This window comes from Gobio gobio (assembly GCF_949357685.1).
Source record: "Gobio gobio genome assembly, chromosome: 14".
Classification (NCBI taxonomy): Eukaryota; Metazoa; Chordata; class Actinopteri; order Cypriniformes; family Gobionidae; genus Gobio; species Gobio gobio.
Genome location: NC_137107.1, coordinates 9,353,218 through 9,367,477, shown reverse-complemented (window position 1 = coordinate 9,367,477; position 14,260 = coordinate 9,353,218). Strand labels below are relative to the sequence as shown.

Genomic DNA, 14,260 nt, shown 5'->3' with positions numbered 1-14,260 from the left:
AGTTGAAGCTGTTAGAGCTGCAAAGAGTGGGCCAACTCCATATTAAACCCTACGGATTAAGAATGGGATGTCATTAAAGTTCATGTGCATGTAAAAGCAGGCATCCCAAAACTTTTGCCAATATAGTGTAACTACATGGGTTAAGGTTAGGTTTAGGGGTAGGTTCAGGGTAAGTACCTTAGGTTACACTTTATTTTAAGGTGTCATTGTTACAGTGTCATTTTATATTTAAGAACTGAGTAATGTTAATTAACTACATATAGTACTTACTATAGGGTTAAGGATTTTGGCTGAGGGTTTATGCATCATTTACTGTTATATATGTAACAAGGACACTGTAAAGTAAAGAGTTACCATAAATAGCTAGCTATATTTTTCATCATAACGCTTGAGCAGCGGTGCCCAACACCAAACATATTTACTGTATGTACTCAGAAGCATAATTATCAACCCGGGGCTGAGATTTCTGAAGTTAATGGTTTATTAAAATAGAAAGTGGGTTGTGCTTGCATATGTTACATTTTATTAATGATGTTGTGATTTATTTGTTTCCCATGTATGCATGTTAATGTTATAAAGATACTATTTAATACATGCATGCATGTCATTTGCTAATTGCAAATAAATAACACACACAATAACGTATCAATCTACAGATCATCTACTAAATTCATTGAAATAAGTGTTTTTTGTTAACTGAAATGTCATTCTACGTTTAAGCCCAATTTATTCATTTACAACATAAAAGAATACATGAACAAAAAAATTATAAAAGCATGTAGACATTTTGCAGTTTTTTTTTTTGGACAACATTCTGTTACATGTTTCTGGAAAACCTAAGACAGTGCTAGTGAAGGAAAACTTTAGTTTTATACCATCTTAGTTCTATAGTTGATTTTGTCAAACAAAAAATAATAATAATAATAATGGGGAAATGTGACTATAGTAGCCTAGAGAATACTAACCCCATCAACTGAAAGATGTGTTGGACTAACTTCTGGTTAATATTTATTTTGTGGGTATATACCACACCTGTCCGAGGATGGATAGGAGGCTCATACTGATACCCAAAAGGATGCAAAAATTGAAAACAGTACTTTTACATGTAACAATATCATTGTGCATTTATAAATGACAGACATCTAGAAGTGGCCATAAATGATGTAAAATGTAGCTGGATTGTTGAAGTTAAGCAGTCCTGACCCTTTTTTGCCTTTTATCAGTTGATGATAATAAAAGACATTTGCTAATTTTGGCCTAAAAGGTGCATGCATTATACAGTATTGATTATTTACAACATTTGTACAGGTGACCAAACGTGTTACCAGCCGTGACCACACATGAAAAACTCTTTTCAAACACTTACATTTTTTACATTTGATCTTTAGAATGCGCAAATAATAAATGCTATGACACATTTGTTAATATTCGATTGATTGCTTTTACCTCATATAGGCCTGACAGCCATGCGTTTGGATAAAGTTTCTCAAAATCTCTTTAGTGCTTGCTCTTTAGGGGCCTAAAAGAACATGTAGGCATGCAGTACTCATATTTTCTGCTTTTGCCCAACCAATTATGGATGAATAAACTTACAGATGCAGGTTTCCACTGTATGCCCCTTCTGGTTGTGTGTATTTTTTCGTTTTTTTTGTTTTGCTACAACTTTTGCTTTATGCACAAGATATATACTTTCTAGAAAAAAAAATGTAAACATAGACAAACCAACAGTTCACATTTTACATGAATGCACAAAAAACCGTAAACTGTAAAACAAACTAATAAATAAGTAAATAATTTAAAAAAATTGCACATAACATAGACTGGAAAAACAACAACAACAACAACACAATGCAACTTAATGTTTTCAGTGGGTTCCCGTTTCCAAGAAAGGGTCTTGCTGGAATCTGTAACATAAAATAAGGCCAGCCTTTATATAGGCCTATACATGTATATATTTTAAAGATAGAGATAGGAAAACCAGTAAACTACGTTGAATAGACCAAATGCAGTAGGAAAGAAAATGCGGGCATAAGAGTCTATCTTAGCAACACGGATGTGCAAACGGCCGTGCCGCCACGCTCCTGAGCGACAGTCCTCGAAGCAGCAGAAGAAGCTGGTGCAGTCCTTCCCATCCAGACATTCATAACCGTACTCCTCGTCCCGCTCCTGCATGTGGGTGGCGTTGTTCATCTGGATGGCAGTGGCTGAGCGCGGGCGGATGTCCACGGTGGGGGCCTGCTTTTAGAAGAAAACACACAATCAGCACGGGTCACGTCAAACACACGGGACATCTCGACATCTCGAAAGGTGTATTCAATTATGTGTAAGTGCAATATTTGGCTGTTTTTTGTCTTTCTTAAGATATACTACTTGAATGAATACTAAATTAATATTATGGCTGTTCAATGTACATTTATCTGTCTTTTAAACTTTTTTATATTGTTGTTCAATGATTCTATTACATTAGAGTGGTTCCCAAACTTTTTAGAGTGGCGTATCCCCTGAGACACACTTCTGCGTACCTCAGCAGTACAAACGCAGCAGAATCAGATTTCATTCATCAGAGAGCAAACAGCTGACAGACAAGATGAACGCGGAAGATTTGGTTACAAAGCGAAATGCGCCTATTTAAGCGAGTTTGTCATTGTACCGTTTTGTTGTTGTGTTTTCATGAACCCACAATTCAAGCAACCCGTCCCTGAATTGGCGCTAATTTTTAACCGAAACTAAAATGAGCATGGCCGCCCGGCATTCATTCATGGCCGCATTGTCATTCATTCAATGCCTCACAGTCATTCATTAATTGTGGTGATCCAATCTGGCATGTTTTCAGTTCATGCCTATGGAAGCTTAACTTTCATAGGAATTCATTGAGAACTTTTGCTTCGCTTTGCTCCGCACCGCTCCATTATGAATGCCAGAGCGGCCGTGCGCATTTACATTCTGTGAGTGAGATCCCACCCCCTATGGGCGGGTTGAAAACATGCGGAACTAGCTTTTACTACAGGCTGTAGTCTCTAGCCCCTGGCCAAAAAATCCTCTGACGACGCAAAATGACGATATTTGCGTCATCGGAGGTTTTTTTTTCAGACATAAAATACATAAATCTCTCGTCTCAGGGGGATATGAGGGGGGAATTCGAATGTAGTACCGGGTTTCTACTGATCCAAAGCTTAATATCCTTTGAATATTGCACTTTCATCAATACAGCATCCTCAATAAACCCGTCTCCGGCGCGATAACTCCGATATTTCGATTATTTCTATTTAATAATTATTTAATCGACACATCATCCTCAATAAACCCGTCTCCAGCGTGTTGCCTCCGACCTTTCAAATATTCCGATCTATTATGACCTCTGACCTGTAAAGTTGTCAGAATAATAATCATACACTGTTTGTTAATTGGCCAGAGGAGAACTGGCACCCCGACTGAGCCTGGTTTCTCCCACGGTTTATTTTTCTCCATTAGGTCACCTGATGGGGTTTTGGTTTTCTTGCCGCTGTCGCCTCTGGCTTGGCTTGCTCAGTTGGGGACACTAAATATTTCAACTAAATATCCAAATAAATCTAATTATTAAACTAAATTAACCATATAAACTAAATTACTGATCTAATTACTGATCTAAAGCCAACACTGTCACTGTATTATAATTGAAATGAACTGATGACATCACCGTTTTCTCCGGAATGGCTATACGGCTGAATTAAACTCTGTTGCATTATTTTCCTGTTTAACACTGTAAAGCTGCTTTGAAACAATCTGCATTGTTAAAAGCGCTATATAAATAAAGTTGTCTTGACTTGACTTAATGCTAAATCGCTGAAGTAACCCTTTAAGGGATAATATTAGCCTCTTAAATTAATTTTTCAGGTGCATTTTTCACCTTTATAAAGGCACAGTTTTTCTAACCCTATTAAATGTATGAGTCATGTTTTGTCAAATTCTGAATATTTCATGATTTTAATCATTAATATAATAAAGCAATAAATTAAAGTAAATCATTAATTTCAATCAAATGAAATGATCAACACATGCCATCTTTGCATTGCAGTGGCACAAGCTGCAACTAGATGTATTTACACACTGTGTAATGCTGCTCGGTGGCATTAATGCAATTACAATGGCATACATAATGTTATGAGTTCTGTTAAATATGTTCAATAGAGACACTGCCTGGGGGAAAAAAGGATTTAAATAAGCAAATACTTAAGTAGAGAATCATTTTCACACATTAATTAGTACCTCTGAGTATTGTCAATGCAAGAGTCCAGCACTCTGTAAAGTCTCCTCCAGCACATCCCATATACTTTCAATAAATTTCAGGTCTGGACTCAGAGGTGCCGATTCATGTGTGAAAATCATTCTTCATGCTCCCTCCCAACCATTCTTTCACAATTTGAGCATAATGAAATTAAATATGGCCATAATGTGTCTTCCTACATGGTTGGTTAAGAAATGAAAAGCTACACATGCCAATTAATTAGGATTGGAAGAACTATTTCCAAACATATAACATGCTAGAAACATAATAATCATTGCAATAATGATCCAGTCATAGACTCTTAAGAATTTGTCTATTTAAATCCAAACAGTGACTTATTTTCTTTGGCAGCGGCTATTTGCACTAAGTGTAAATAGCAACTAGATTATATTTACATATAGTGTTTTTGTACTTCAAACGATATGCCATAATCACATAGTGTAAATTATTAAATGTATTAAAATTATTAAATGGACGCATGCACCTAACCCTACCCCTAAACACTATTATCAAACACGTTAGACACTTTTTTCCACTTTTCGAATAAAGGGAGTACAGCAAGGATCCAATTTGTGTCGAAACATCATGCCATGTGGTTTACCCCTACACTATTGCTACTGCTGACAACACAGCGTCTTCCGTAATTTTGTCTGGCCTCATCAGACGTTAAGGCGGGCTATTTGCACTTAGTGTAATAGACACTCCTTTTTTGTTTTTGGCCGGGCCGTGTATAAAATGATGGTAAAACCAAAATGATACTGTTAAATATTAAACTAAAACCGCCAGTAGGTGGCAGAAAGTCTTAATGAGTGAGTCATTGAGTTTCATAGCTTTCATTAGAACTATTATTTCATAGCAAAATAGAGCAAATTTGATTGGATGTCATGCATTTGACCTACCAATTTCCTAGATGCGGCATTTTTTCCTGTTAGAAATACATGCTCGGTTTTAATGTTATTTTAAGGTGGGATAGATTATCTGAACGGCAAAACTCAGCATTTTGTTCACGTACCCACTCTGTTACCTCACGTACCCCTGTTTGGGAACCACTGCACTAGTACTGTCTTGTGCAAAAAGAATAAAACATAATTGCATCAATTATTTGGCAAAAATGTCATCAGAACGATGCAGGATAAAAAGATAAACTTCACTACAGCAACGTTTCCCATGTAAGACTATACATGGCTCTTTCAAACAAGATACTGTGGGTCAAAATGCAGAAGAACAGCTAAATAATTACTTATTAATATCCATTCAATCTTGTATCTTGGCCAGCAACAGTACTGAAATATATGTTTAAATATTCACTTGAAATACACAAATGTTACAAGACCTGTTTGTCAATATTTCCCATCAAAGCCAAGAGAAATAGGCTCACTGGGACATATCCACATTTCTGGACTCGCAATCATTTTGCCCAGTACTGGAAGGGTGCTTCAAATCCCTTTGAAAAACGAAGCACAACCAGCTGTTCATCTCCGGGTGCACATTATGTAGCATTTAGGACAGAGCCACCTGAGGCTGTGTTAAAACGGGTCATGTGACTCGCTTCTCAAAGGGTTTCACAGAAGCGTGTGGAAAGCAAAGAATACAAAGAGCCTGCCAAGCGGATAGAAACAAATACAGTGGAATTGGTAGCTTTAACTGGATGAAATACGACAACCTTCAAAGATAAAGTGACTGTCTGCCTGTCCTGGTTTACGTGTGTGTATGTGTATGTGTAATTCATTCAAAATGCTTTTCTTTTCACTGTGGTTCTCAACTGGTTGGCTATGACCCATCATAGCTTATCGAGGCCAAGCACAACAGAAGCAAAACAAGGAACCTAGCAGCAGACCAACTGCAAAAAAATGTAAATAAAGACATTTGGAGACAATTTTAAGCAAAAAGGTTGAACACCCATAAATACATTTAGTTTTTATATAGTTGCTTATATTATGATTTCATTACAAAATTGCCCCGACACTTATTGAGTACCTTCAAGGCATGTTGCTGAAGACACATACTGAGTTTCGTAATGATATGCCAAAGCGTTCGTAAAATATAGCAATATGCAAAACCATTGCAATTGCAGCTTTGGATCGTTTTTGTCATTTTGTAATTAAAATGTTTTTCGATTAAAAAGTAATTTAAAAGTTGTTCGAGTCAATTATGACACCAATGTCATAATAGACCAATGTCATTTAACCAGACTAACGGTACTGTTTTGTTCAATTTTAGCGCAACCAAGTGGCGCAATCCCACCCCAATTTTCCTACGGTGGTTTCGTCTCGATCGGACTAACAGTTTCGAAGATATTCGCAATGACTTACGAAATTGTTTAAACGCTAAATCACAAAGTTGCAATAACCATAAGGTGAAACCTAGCATGTTTGGTATCGTTCGACTCTGCAAGGATTCAGGAATCTAAATGACTCCCATGGAAAAAAGTCAACCAAATCCAAAGTTATAAGCATGTGAATATTTGATTTTACCTCTAGGTAGCACTGGATTAAAATTCTCTGGCTCCTTTAGGGCATCGTGCCGTTGATCCATACCGAGTTTCTTAATGATACGCTAATGCGTCTATAAAAAACAGCATTACAACAAAATTACAACTAACTGTCATTAGAGTATTAGTTGACTGTCAGTAGACTGGTAGGTTATGGTTAGGTGTTAGGGTTTGGGTTAGTAGAATAAGTTGAAATGTAGTTGCCAAGTTACTTATAGTCAGTAGAATGTCTGTTGGGGGACCAACAAAATAAAGTTTTAGTAAATATTAATCAGACAGTCTACAAATACTCTAATGACAGTTAGCTGACATGTAGTTGCAAAGTTACTTATAGTTAGTCAAATGTCTAAAGTGGACTATCAAAATAAAGTGTTACAGAGGTGTTTTGGTGGGAAAATTTCCATTACAGAAAATGACGTCTTAGGGTGCAATCGAATCATCTTGAGCCAAAATATAATTTTGTTTGTAGTCCTTATGGATCAAGTTATTAGCATAAATGTAAGTGGAATTTTGGACTGTTGGTGGCGCTAGAGGGATTGAGTTAGAGACTCCAAATTTGCTGTGGTGAATGTTTGGACTGTCCTCTATCAGTGTGCCAAATTTCATAGACTCCCATGGAAGAAGAAGAAGAAGAAGAAGAAGAAGAAGAAGAAGAAGAAGAAGAAGAAGAAGAAGAAGAAGAAGAAGAAGAAGAAGAAGAAGAAGAAGAAGAAGAAGAAGAAGAAGAAGAAGAAGAAGAAGAAGAAGAAGAAGAAGAAGAAGAAGAAGAAGAAGAAGAAGAAGAAGAAGAAGAAGACGACTAATGGATAGAATAGGTACCATCGCACCGTTTGGTGCTTGGCCCCTAATAAGCATAATAATATGTAATCAGAATTTAGCTCCAAACCTAAACAAAAACATACCTACCTGAAGTAGGTCTAACTTTGGTTAGATTTTCAGGTGTGTTTGATTCGAGTTGGAGCTAAACTCTTTGCCCACCCCTGCTGTAAAGGGTGCTCCTAAAGAAGCCCTTATGGTTTGGTTTAAGGATGGTTTGGGTGTGTTTTATGCGAATTACTAACCTTGGGTTTGCGGTAACTCATTTAGAATAGCCTACTACAAATTCATTAACAATAGAATAAGGTTAATAACATTATAATCTTATGTGTGTGTGTGTGTGTGTAATAGATGTAGGCCAGTAAGAGCTGTGTGTGTGTAAACCTCATCCCCTGGCCTCAAGAGGCACATTAGTGACTGACTTTAGTGTCCTTTTCAGGGCACCCAACTCTTACGCCGGAGACCCCAGATCGAATCCCGCTCGAGTAGGACCGGTTACATACTGTATGCATCTGTTGTGAATTTGGTGGAATATTTTGGAGGAATTATCCTGTGTGTAAAATGTTTGTACTTTCTGCTAAATTATTATTGAATCAGACTCAGTGTTTGTTGTCCACTGTAAAATCTAGGTCCTGAAGGAAAACTAGTTGAGAACCACTGGTATAGCCTGGGTACACATTGATATAATTCCCTCTCTTCCAAATTCTGGTGAACTTTCTTCTAACACTTACTTAGTGGAAGTTAAATATAGGTCCGTGCCCCATGCACATTGACTTTTAAAAGATTACTATGGCTAAATCTGCCAAAACCATCAGCCTTGTGCTCTTTAATTGGGATTAAGGTAATCAGCACGGTTGTCTATTTCAAGCTGTTAAGGCTCTGCTGACTATTTCTGTCAGGTTTAAAGCCTCATATACAAGCACACAGAGAAGGAGGAAGGCGGGCGGGCTTTTTTTAAATTAAATGAATGATGCAAATATTTCAGCCATTGCTGTTCTATTTAAGGAAAATAAGAGTCTGTGTGCTGGCAAGTGTGCCTCACTGCCTTTCACTCAGTACTAAAACTTGCTAGATGTTAGTGCAGTGAATCTAAAGGCCAGACACAAGAGCAGTGTGGTTGCGCAGAATGCAGAAACATGCATGATTAGTGAAGTTTTCATGAGCAATATACCTTTGAGGAAAAGAGCCGCAGGAGCTTTTGTCCACACAGGAAACAAAAAAAATATTAGAAATTGAAAAGAAGAAAACAAATACAAACAAACCAACAGCAACAACAACAACATAAAGTAGACATACAATATAATATAACAAATGACTCTGAAATATACATAGACACAGAGGAAGGAAGGGGTGCATGGCAACAAATCTTAACAGGTTCACTGCATGTCGTAAAATACGGATTAAAAATGCTCGTTCCTAAGGAGAACACATCTGCACAGTGCAAGGATTCATTTAAAAAACTATCAAAGATACAATTAAATACAGTACTACATTTGACATGCCTTTTAACATCCGATCAGAATTCACAGCTTGGAAAAAGACATTTCTTATATACTTAAAACACAAATCAGGTCGTTATTCACATAAGGGCACGTGTGTAGCAAACAATCATTACCAAACAACAACAAAAGAAGAAGAACATAATCATCTGAGGAGGAGACTTGTACTCTTCCACTCTGCGTAGATCAAAACAGTTCTTCAGCAAAACTTCTTGTCATTTTATTTGATGCGTTTTTCTTCTGAGTGTGCCTTTGACTGGTTACCAAACTGTCGAATGTGCTTTGAAAATCTGCCTAACATTTTAAAAGACATTTCTGGCACCCCTTTTATCATCTGAAAGTGGAACGACCCCATTTACTGAGATCAGCCCTCTTGGAGCTACAGATATGAGCACCATGCTGAGATGAAAATCTAAGGCTGTGCTTCAAACCTGCTGCTGAAATGATTCGGATTAAGGACATCACTGCTCAGTGACACTGTTTAACAGGGGTGGTCCACTCTGGCAAATCTGACCACACATGGAAGAAGTTTCTAGCATGCACACTATAGCCGCGTTTCCACCGCAGGAACTTTCCCCAGGAACTAGGGACTTTGGGGTGGTACTCTGTTACCCCTGTTCCACCAAGGCAGTTGGAGTGCTGGTTCGGAGCCAGAGCCTAGTTTCAAATCGGTTCTTAAGTAGCACCAAAACATTGCTGGTCTAGAAGTAAGAACCGCTTGAGTCAGGGGCTGGGGGCGGGGTTACCATGACCAAGAAGACGAACACAAACAAACAAACGTGCCATTTTTGAAATAGCAGCTAATCGAGCTAATAGCTGCTCGATTGTAATCTCTGAGATAACTGCATTATTAAAATCTTGTTAACATTAGTTAATGCACTGTGAACTAACATGAACAAACCATGAACAGCTGTATTTATATTAACTAACGTTAACAAAGATGAACAAATACAGTAACAAATGTACTGCTCATAGTTAGTTCATGTTAGTTAATACATTAACTAATGTTAACTAATGACCATTTTTCTAAAGTGTTACCTTTTATTTTACCTTAAAATTACATTGACTTAATTTGATTTAAAAAGCACCTGCTGTAGCATCTTAGTTTTTTTCGTTGCACTAAACATTATTTGATTTAACATTTTGGAACAATTATATACTTTGGTTTTATTGAATTTAACTGGTAAAGACTTTTTTTCTTTACACTGAATTTAAAAACAAATGCTGATTTAAGTAACATCTTTGTTTGGATTGCAGAATATGCAGTTGTTGCCTTTAATTTCACCTTTCAGCCTTTTAATTTCCAATTCAATTTCCTGTTAATTTCAGATTGTGGACTTGTTTTCATTAGCCAAAAGCCAATTAAGCCTGTTAAATACCAAATAAAAATCTTGTTCATGTATACTTTCATTACTTTATTGTGTAAAAAAAAAATCGGAAATCGGTATCGGAATCGGACAGTTTTCTTGAAAAAAATCGGTAACGGAATCGGCCACGTAAAATCATGATCAGTGCATCACTAACATTCACCATTGTTGATGGAAGGCTTGTTCGAGATGCATCGGTGCGTTTGTGTGTGTTTTTTGTGTGTGCATCGGTGTGTTTGTGTTTCCCGCTGCCTCGCTATCGTTGCTGAGAAAGATGAGACATATACAGTGATGTAAGACCTGGCTCTGTGGTGGCTCTCTAGCATGTGGAAAGGCAAACCGGTTCTTAGAAGGCTCGTCAGTCGAACCAACTCCAAACTGGCACTAGCACTAGCTCTGAACTAGCACCCGGTTCATGCTGGTGGAAAAGGGGTATGTGTGTTTTGACCGCAGGAACCGGGGTCTAAATGAAGTTCCGGGTAAAAATTACCCCCTCAAAACGGCCCTGCTCATGATGTAGTACTTTTTCAAAGTTCAGGAACTTTCGGGGGTGGGACTTAGGTGCTGACGTTGCTGATTGGTTGAGCTCACCCAGAATTTAATTTCAACCTAAATGTCTGTTTTGGTTTGTGCAGTAAGAGTTGTTTGCTATTCAAATCAACAATGGAGTTTGAAAAAATACGGCCGATGGACCGGCAATGAGGCTTTATTAAATGTATTTGTGGAAGACGAAATCCAGTGGGCTCTGGAAAGTCGTACGCAGTCCTACGTCACCGGACTAATCTTCATGGTACTTTAGACTGCGATGGAAACGCAGACAGCAACAGGTATGGGGGAAAAAAATTTCCTGGGAAAAAGGTTCCTGGGACAAATTGTTCCGGGTAATTTAGGTGGAAACGGGGCTTAAAGCTATGTTCCAAAACCTAGTGAGCTGTCACTGTGCATTGCCTACATGGCATGTTGGAACATTATTAGAGACTGATTTGAAATGCTCTTCATGGACAGAAACTAATGCTCACTTAGGTGCATCACAATTAGCTTTCTTCACACAAAGCACACAAGATCAAGACCTCAAAGTTGATTCCTACAGAGTTAACAATAAAGCCTTAACATGTTACTAAGCTAATAACACAAAACTGTAATAAGCACTGTAATAAGCAAGATTAAATACATAGATTACAATACATACATACATAGCATACATGAACACTTTTAGCAGTCTTTTTTTTAATCAATCAATTCTCAGCAAACGGCAGAATATAGTCTTCCAAGGTCTGGACACAAATACTTTATTATTTCTATTTTTGACAATTGAGTCATCAAGAATATAGCCGTCCACTATCGGGCCAACCGTTTTTATCCATTCCATTCCGCGCCGATCCGGTCATGCCGGTTAGTTTATATAACGCACCATGCTGACAAAAATAAAAAATACTAGGCCTATTTAATGATTTGGTAACACTTTATAATAAGTATAGAGTAATTAAGTATTTACAAATAATTTGCCAACTATTAGTTTACAGTTAATAACCCTTCCGGTCAAATATTGAGCTGCAAACACCAATAACAGCTTTAAATCATCAATGTTGGCAAATGACTATGGTATAAGTGGGATAATCCACGGCTAGCTGTGGTTCTTTGCCTCCATGTCGTGCATTAAAATCCTTTAATGCACAGCTAGCCGTGGATTATCCCTTACATAACCTATAGTTAATACATTAATAGATTCTATACAAATAGTGAGTTCTTCCTTCATTGTCACTGTAGTGTTATTGGTTAGATTATGCTTGTTATCCGTAAATAGTTCCCACTAGATTAGGTCACGGAAAATTGGAAAAATGTCATTAATTAAGTGATTTACACCAACAATTATTGTACATTAATTGCATTAGTATTAAGAGTTCATTAAAATATTTACAAATACATTAAGTCTATCCCCAAAACTAAACATAACCACTTAAAAAAATGAACGTCACAGTTAATAGTGAATACACATGACTAAAGTGTTACCACAGAGACTGTATAACAATCCACTGCATTACAAGCTTTGTAAGTCCAAACTGTACAGTCCTAGCATTTTTATAAAAGCGAAACCAAAAACCGCGCTGAGAATTTTGGTCCGAGACACTTTGTCATCGTGCAGTGCTGAACCGCACTCAAGTGGAAATATAACTATAACCGCCCTTTAGCATACTTAGAACTGCTTGGCCCGACGGTGGAAAAGTGACTTGAGTTTCAATCAATTTGCAATCAATACTCCCAACCAACTCGAGGTATATCATGTGATTCTTTTTAAACAGTACTGAAGTAATTCAAATGCCTGCTGGATCCTTTCTGGCTGCTTTTTTGGCAGGATTATGTCATGTTCTTCTATAAAGGTCCTTTCACACTGGACGCGATTTTGACACGCGAATAATTTGCGCAATGGTTTTATTTTTTGATCAGCTGTTTGTGTAATGAGTGCTTCGACACCGAACGCGAATGTGCTGCGGTAAAAAAAGACGTTTATTTTTTCAGCTTCAATGTCGTTTTTTTTTTTACTTTCGCAGCGTCAGAAAAGGCTTCAACCAATCATTTACAAGGAAACAAAGGTGACAAAATGTCCAGTAGATGTCACAAGCCATTCAATTAACATTAACCTTTGCCAGGTATCGCATTTCTCACGAGATTACAGCTCCTGTGGGAGTACATGCAAGTCGCTGTAGGCTACAGACAACGATAACATCACCTTTTGAGTTAAAACTTGTAGATTTTTTTCTTAACCTAATTGTGTCCGCGACTATGGAAAGTGAATGTGTTTCCGTCAGTACGACTTTGGCACTGGTCAACTGGAAACAGCTGCTCCAGATCGATCGGTTCCTGAAGTTTGTGGTTTGTCTCGTCAGACGCGGTGCTACTATCTCTGGAGGAGCTCCTCAAATTGTCCCACAGAGATTCGAAAGCAAGTGCGGAACCGGCCATGATGAAGTTTTAACTCCTGTACAAGCATACTCCCCTTCAGACTCTTCTTTAAAGGACAACTCCGGTGAAAAATGAACCTAGGGGTAAATAACTCATGGTTACCGAGTAGATAGTTCTCTGGGATGCGTTTTCATGAAAATCGAATGTAAAGAGTTTTATCTCTAAAACCAGATTAGCTTATAACGCTAGTATATGGGGCACAGAATAAGTCAAATTTAATTGCTAGTTAATACCACTAACAAGGCTCAAAATAGCCTCACACTAACACGGTAGACAAGTCGAGCCACGAACACTGTGCTAAGTAAGCTGGTCGATAGGAGTTTGTGAAATCTAATTACATGGAAACGCATGAATTGTTGATTACCCCTAGGTTCATTTTTCACCAGAGTTGTCCTTTAATTCCTATCGACCAGCTCACTTAGCACAGCGTTCGTGGCTCGACTTGTCTGTATACGAGAGATACAAGATGGCTCCTGTCTGTATACGCGTAATGTACTGTCTTTATAAAGTACCTTCTTTTGAAACTGTTTGTACACTTACAAAGTTCCCAATGCTTCGGTTTGCATGTAGGGACCCTCATTATGCTACCGTGTTAGTGTGAGGCTATTTTGAGCCTTGTTAGTGGTATTAACAAGCGATTAAATTTGACTTATTCTATGCCCCATATACTAGCGTTATAAGCTAATCTGGTTTTAGAGATAAAACTCTTTACATTCGATTTTCATGAAAACGCATCCCAGAGAACGATCTACTCGGTAACCATGTGTTGCATTCTGTCGCTGCGAATGTTTTGGAATGTTGGAGCTCTGAAACATCACAGATGTCGCAAATTCGCACGCAAAATATTCGCTTTTTCGTTATG

The 14,260-nt window shown here is 37.7% G+C and overlaps 1 protein-coding gene across 3 annotated transcripts in view; it reads right to left on the bottom strand.

The window, feature by feature from the left end:
- Window positions 1-459: 459 nt before the first annotated feature.
- gabrg2 (gamma-aminobutyric acid type A receptor subunit gamma2) overlaps window positions 460-14,260 on the bottom strand; it is a 153,008-nt gene continuing 139,207 nt past the window's right edge. Inside the window, exons 9-10 of one of the 3 annotated variants that reach the window (XM_079834426.1) lie at window positions 8,743-8,766; window positions 461-2,235 (exon numbers count right to left, since the gene is read on the bottom strand). In XM_079834426.1, coding sequence (XP_079690552.1) covers window positions 1,957-2,235; window positions 8,743-8,766 — 303 coding nt within the window. In that variant the 3' untranslated portion in view covers window positions 461-1,956. Of the gene's footprint in view, window positions 2,239-8,742; window positions 8,767-14,260 lie in introns of all 3 variants that reach the window. The other 2 variants (XM_079834425.1, XM_079834427.1) reach the window with 2 other exon arrangements.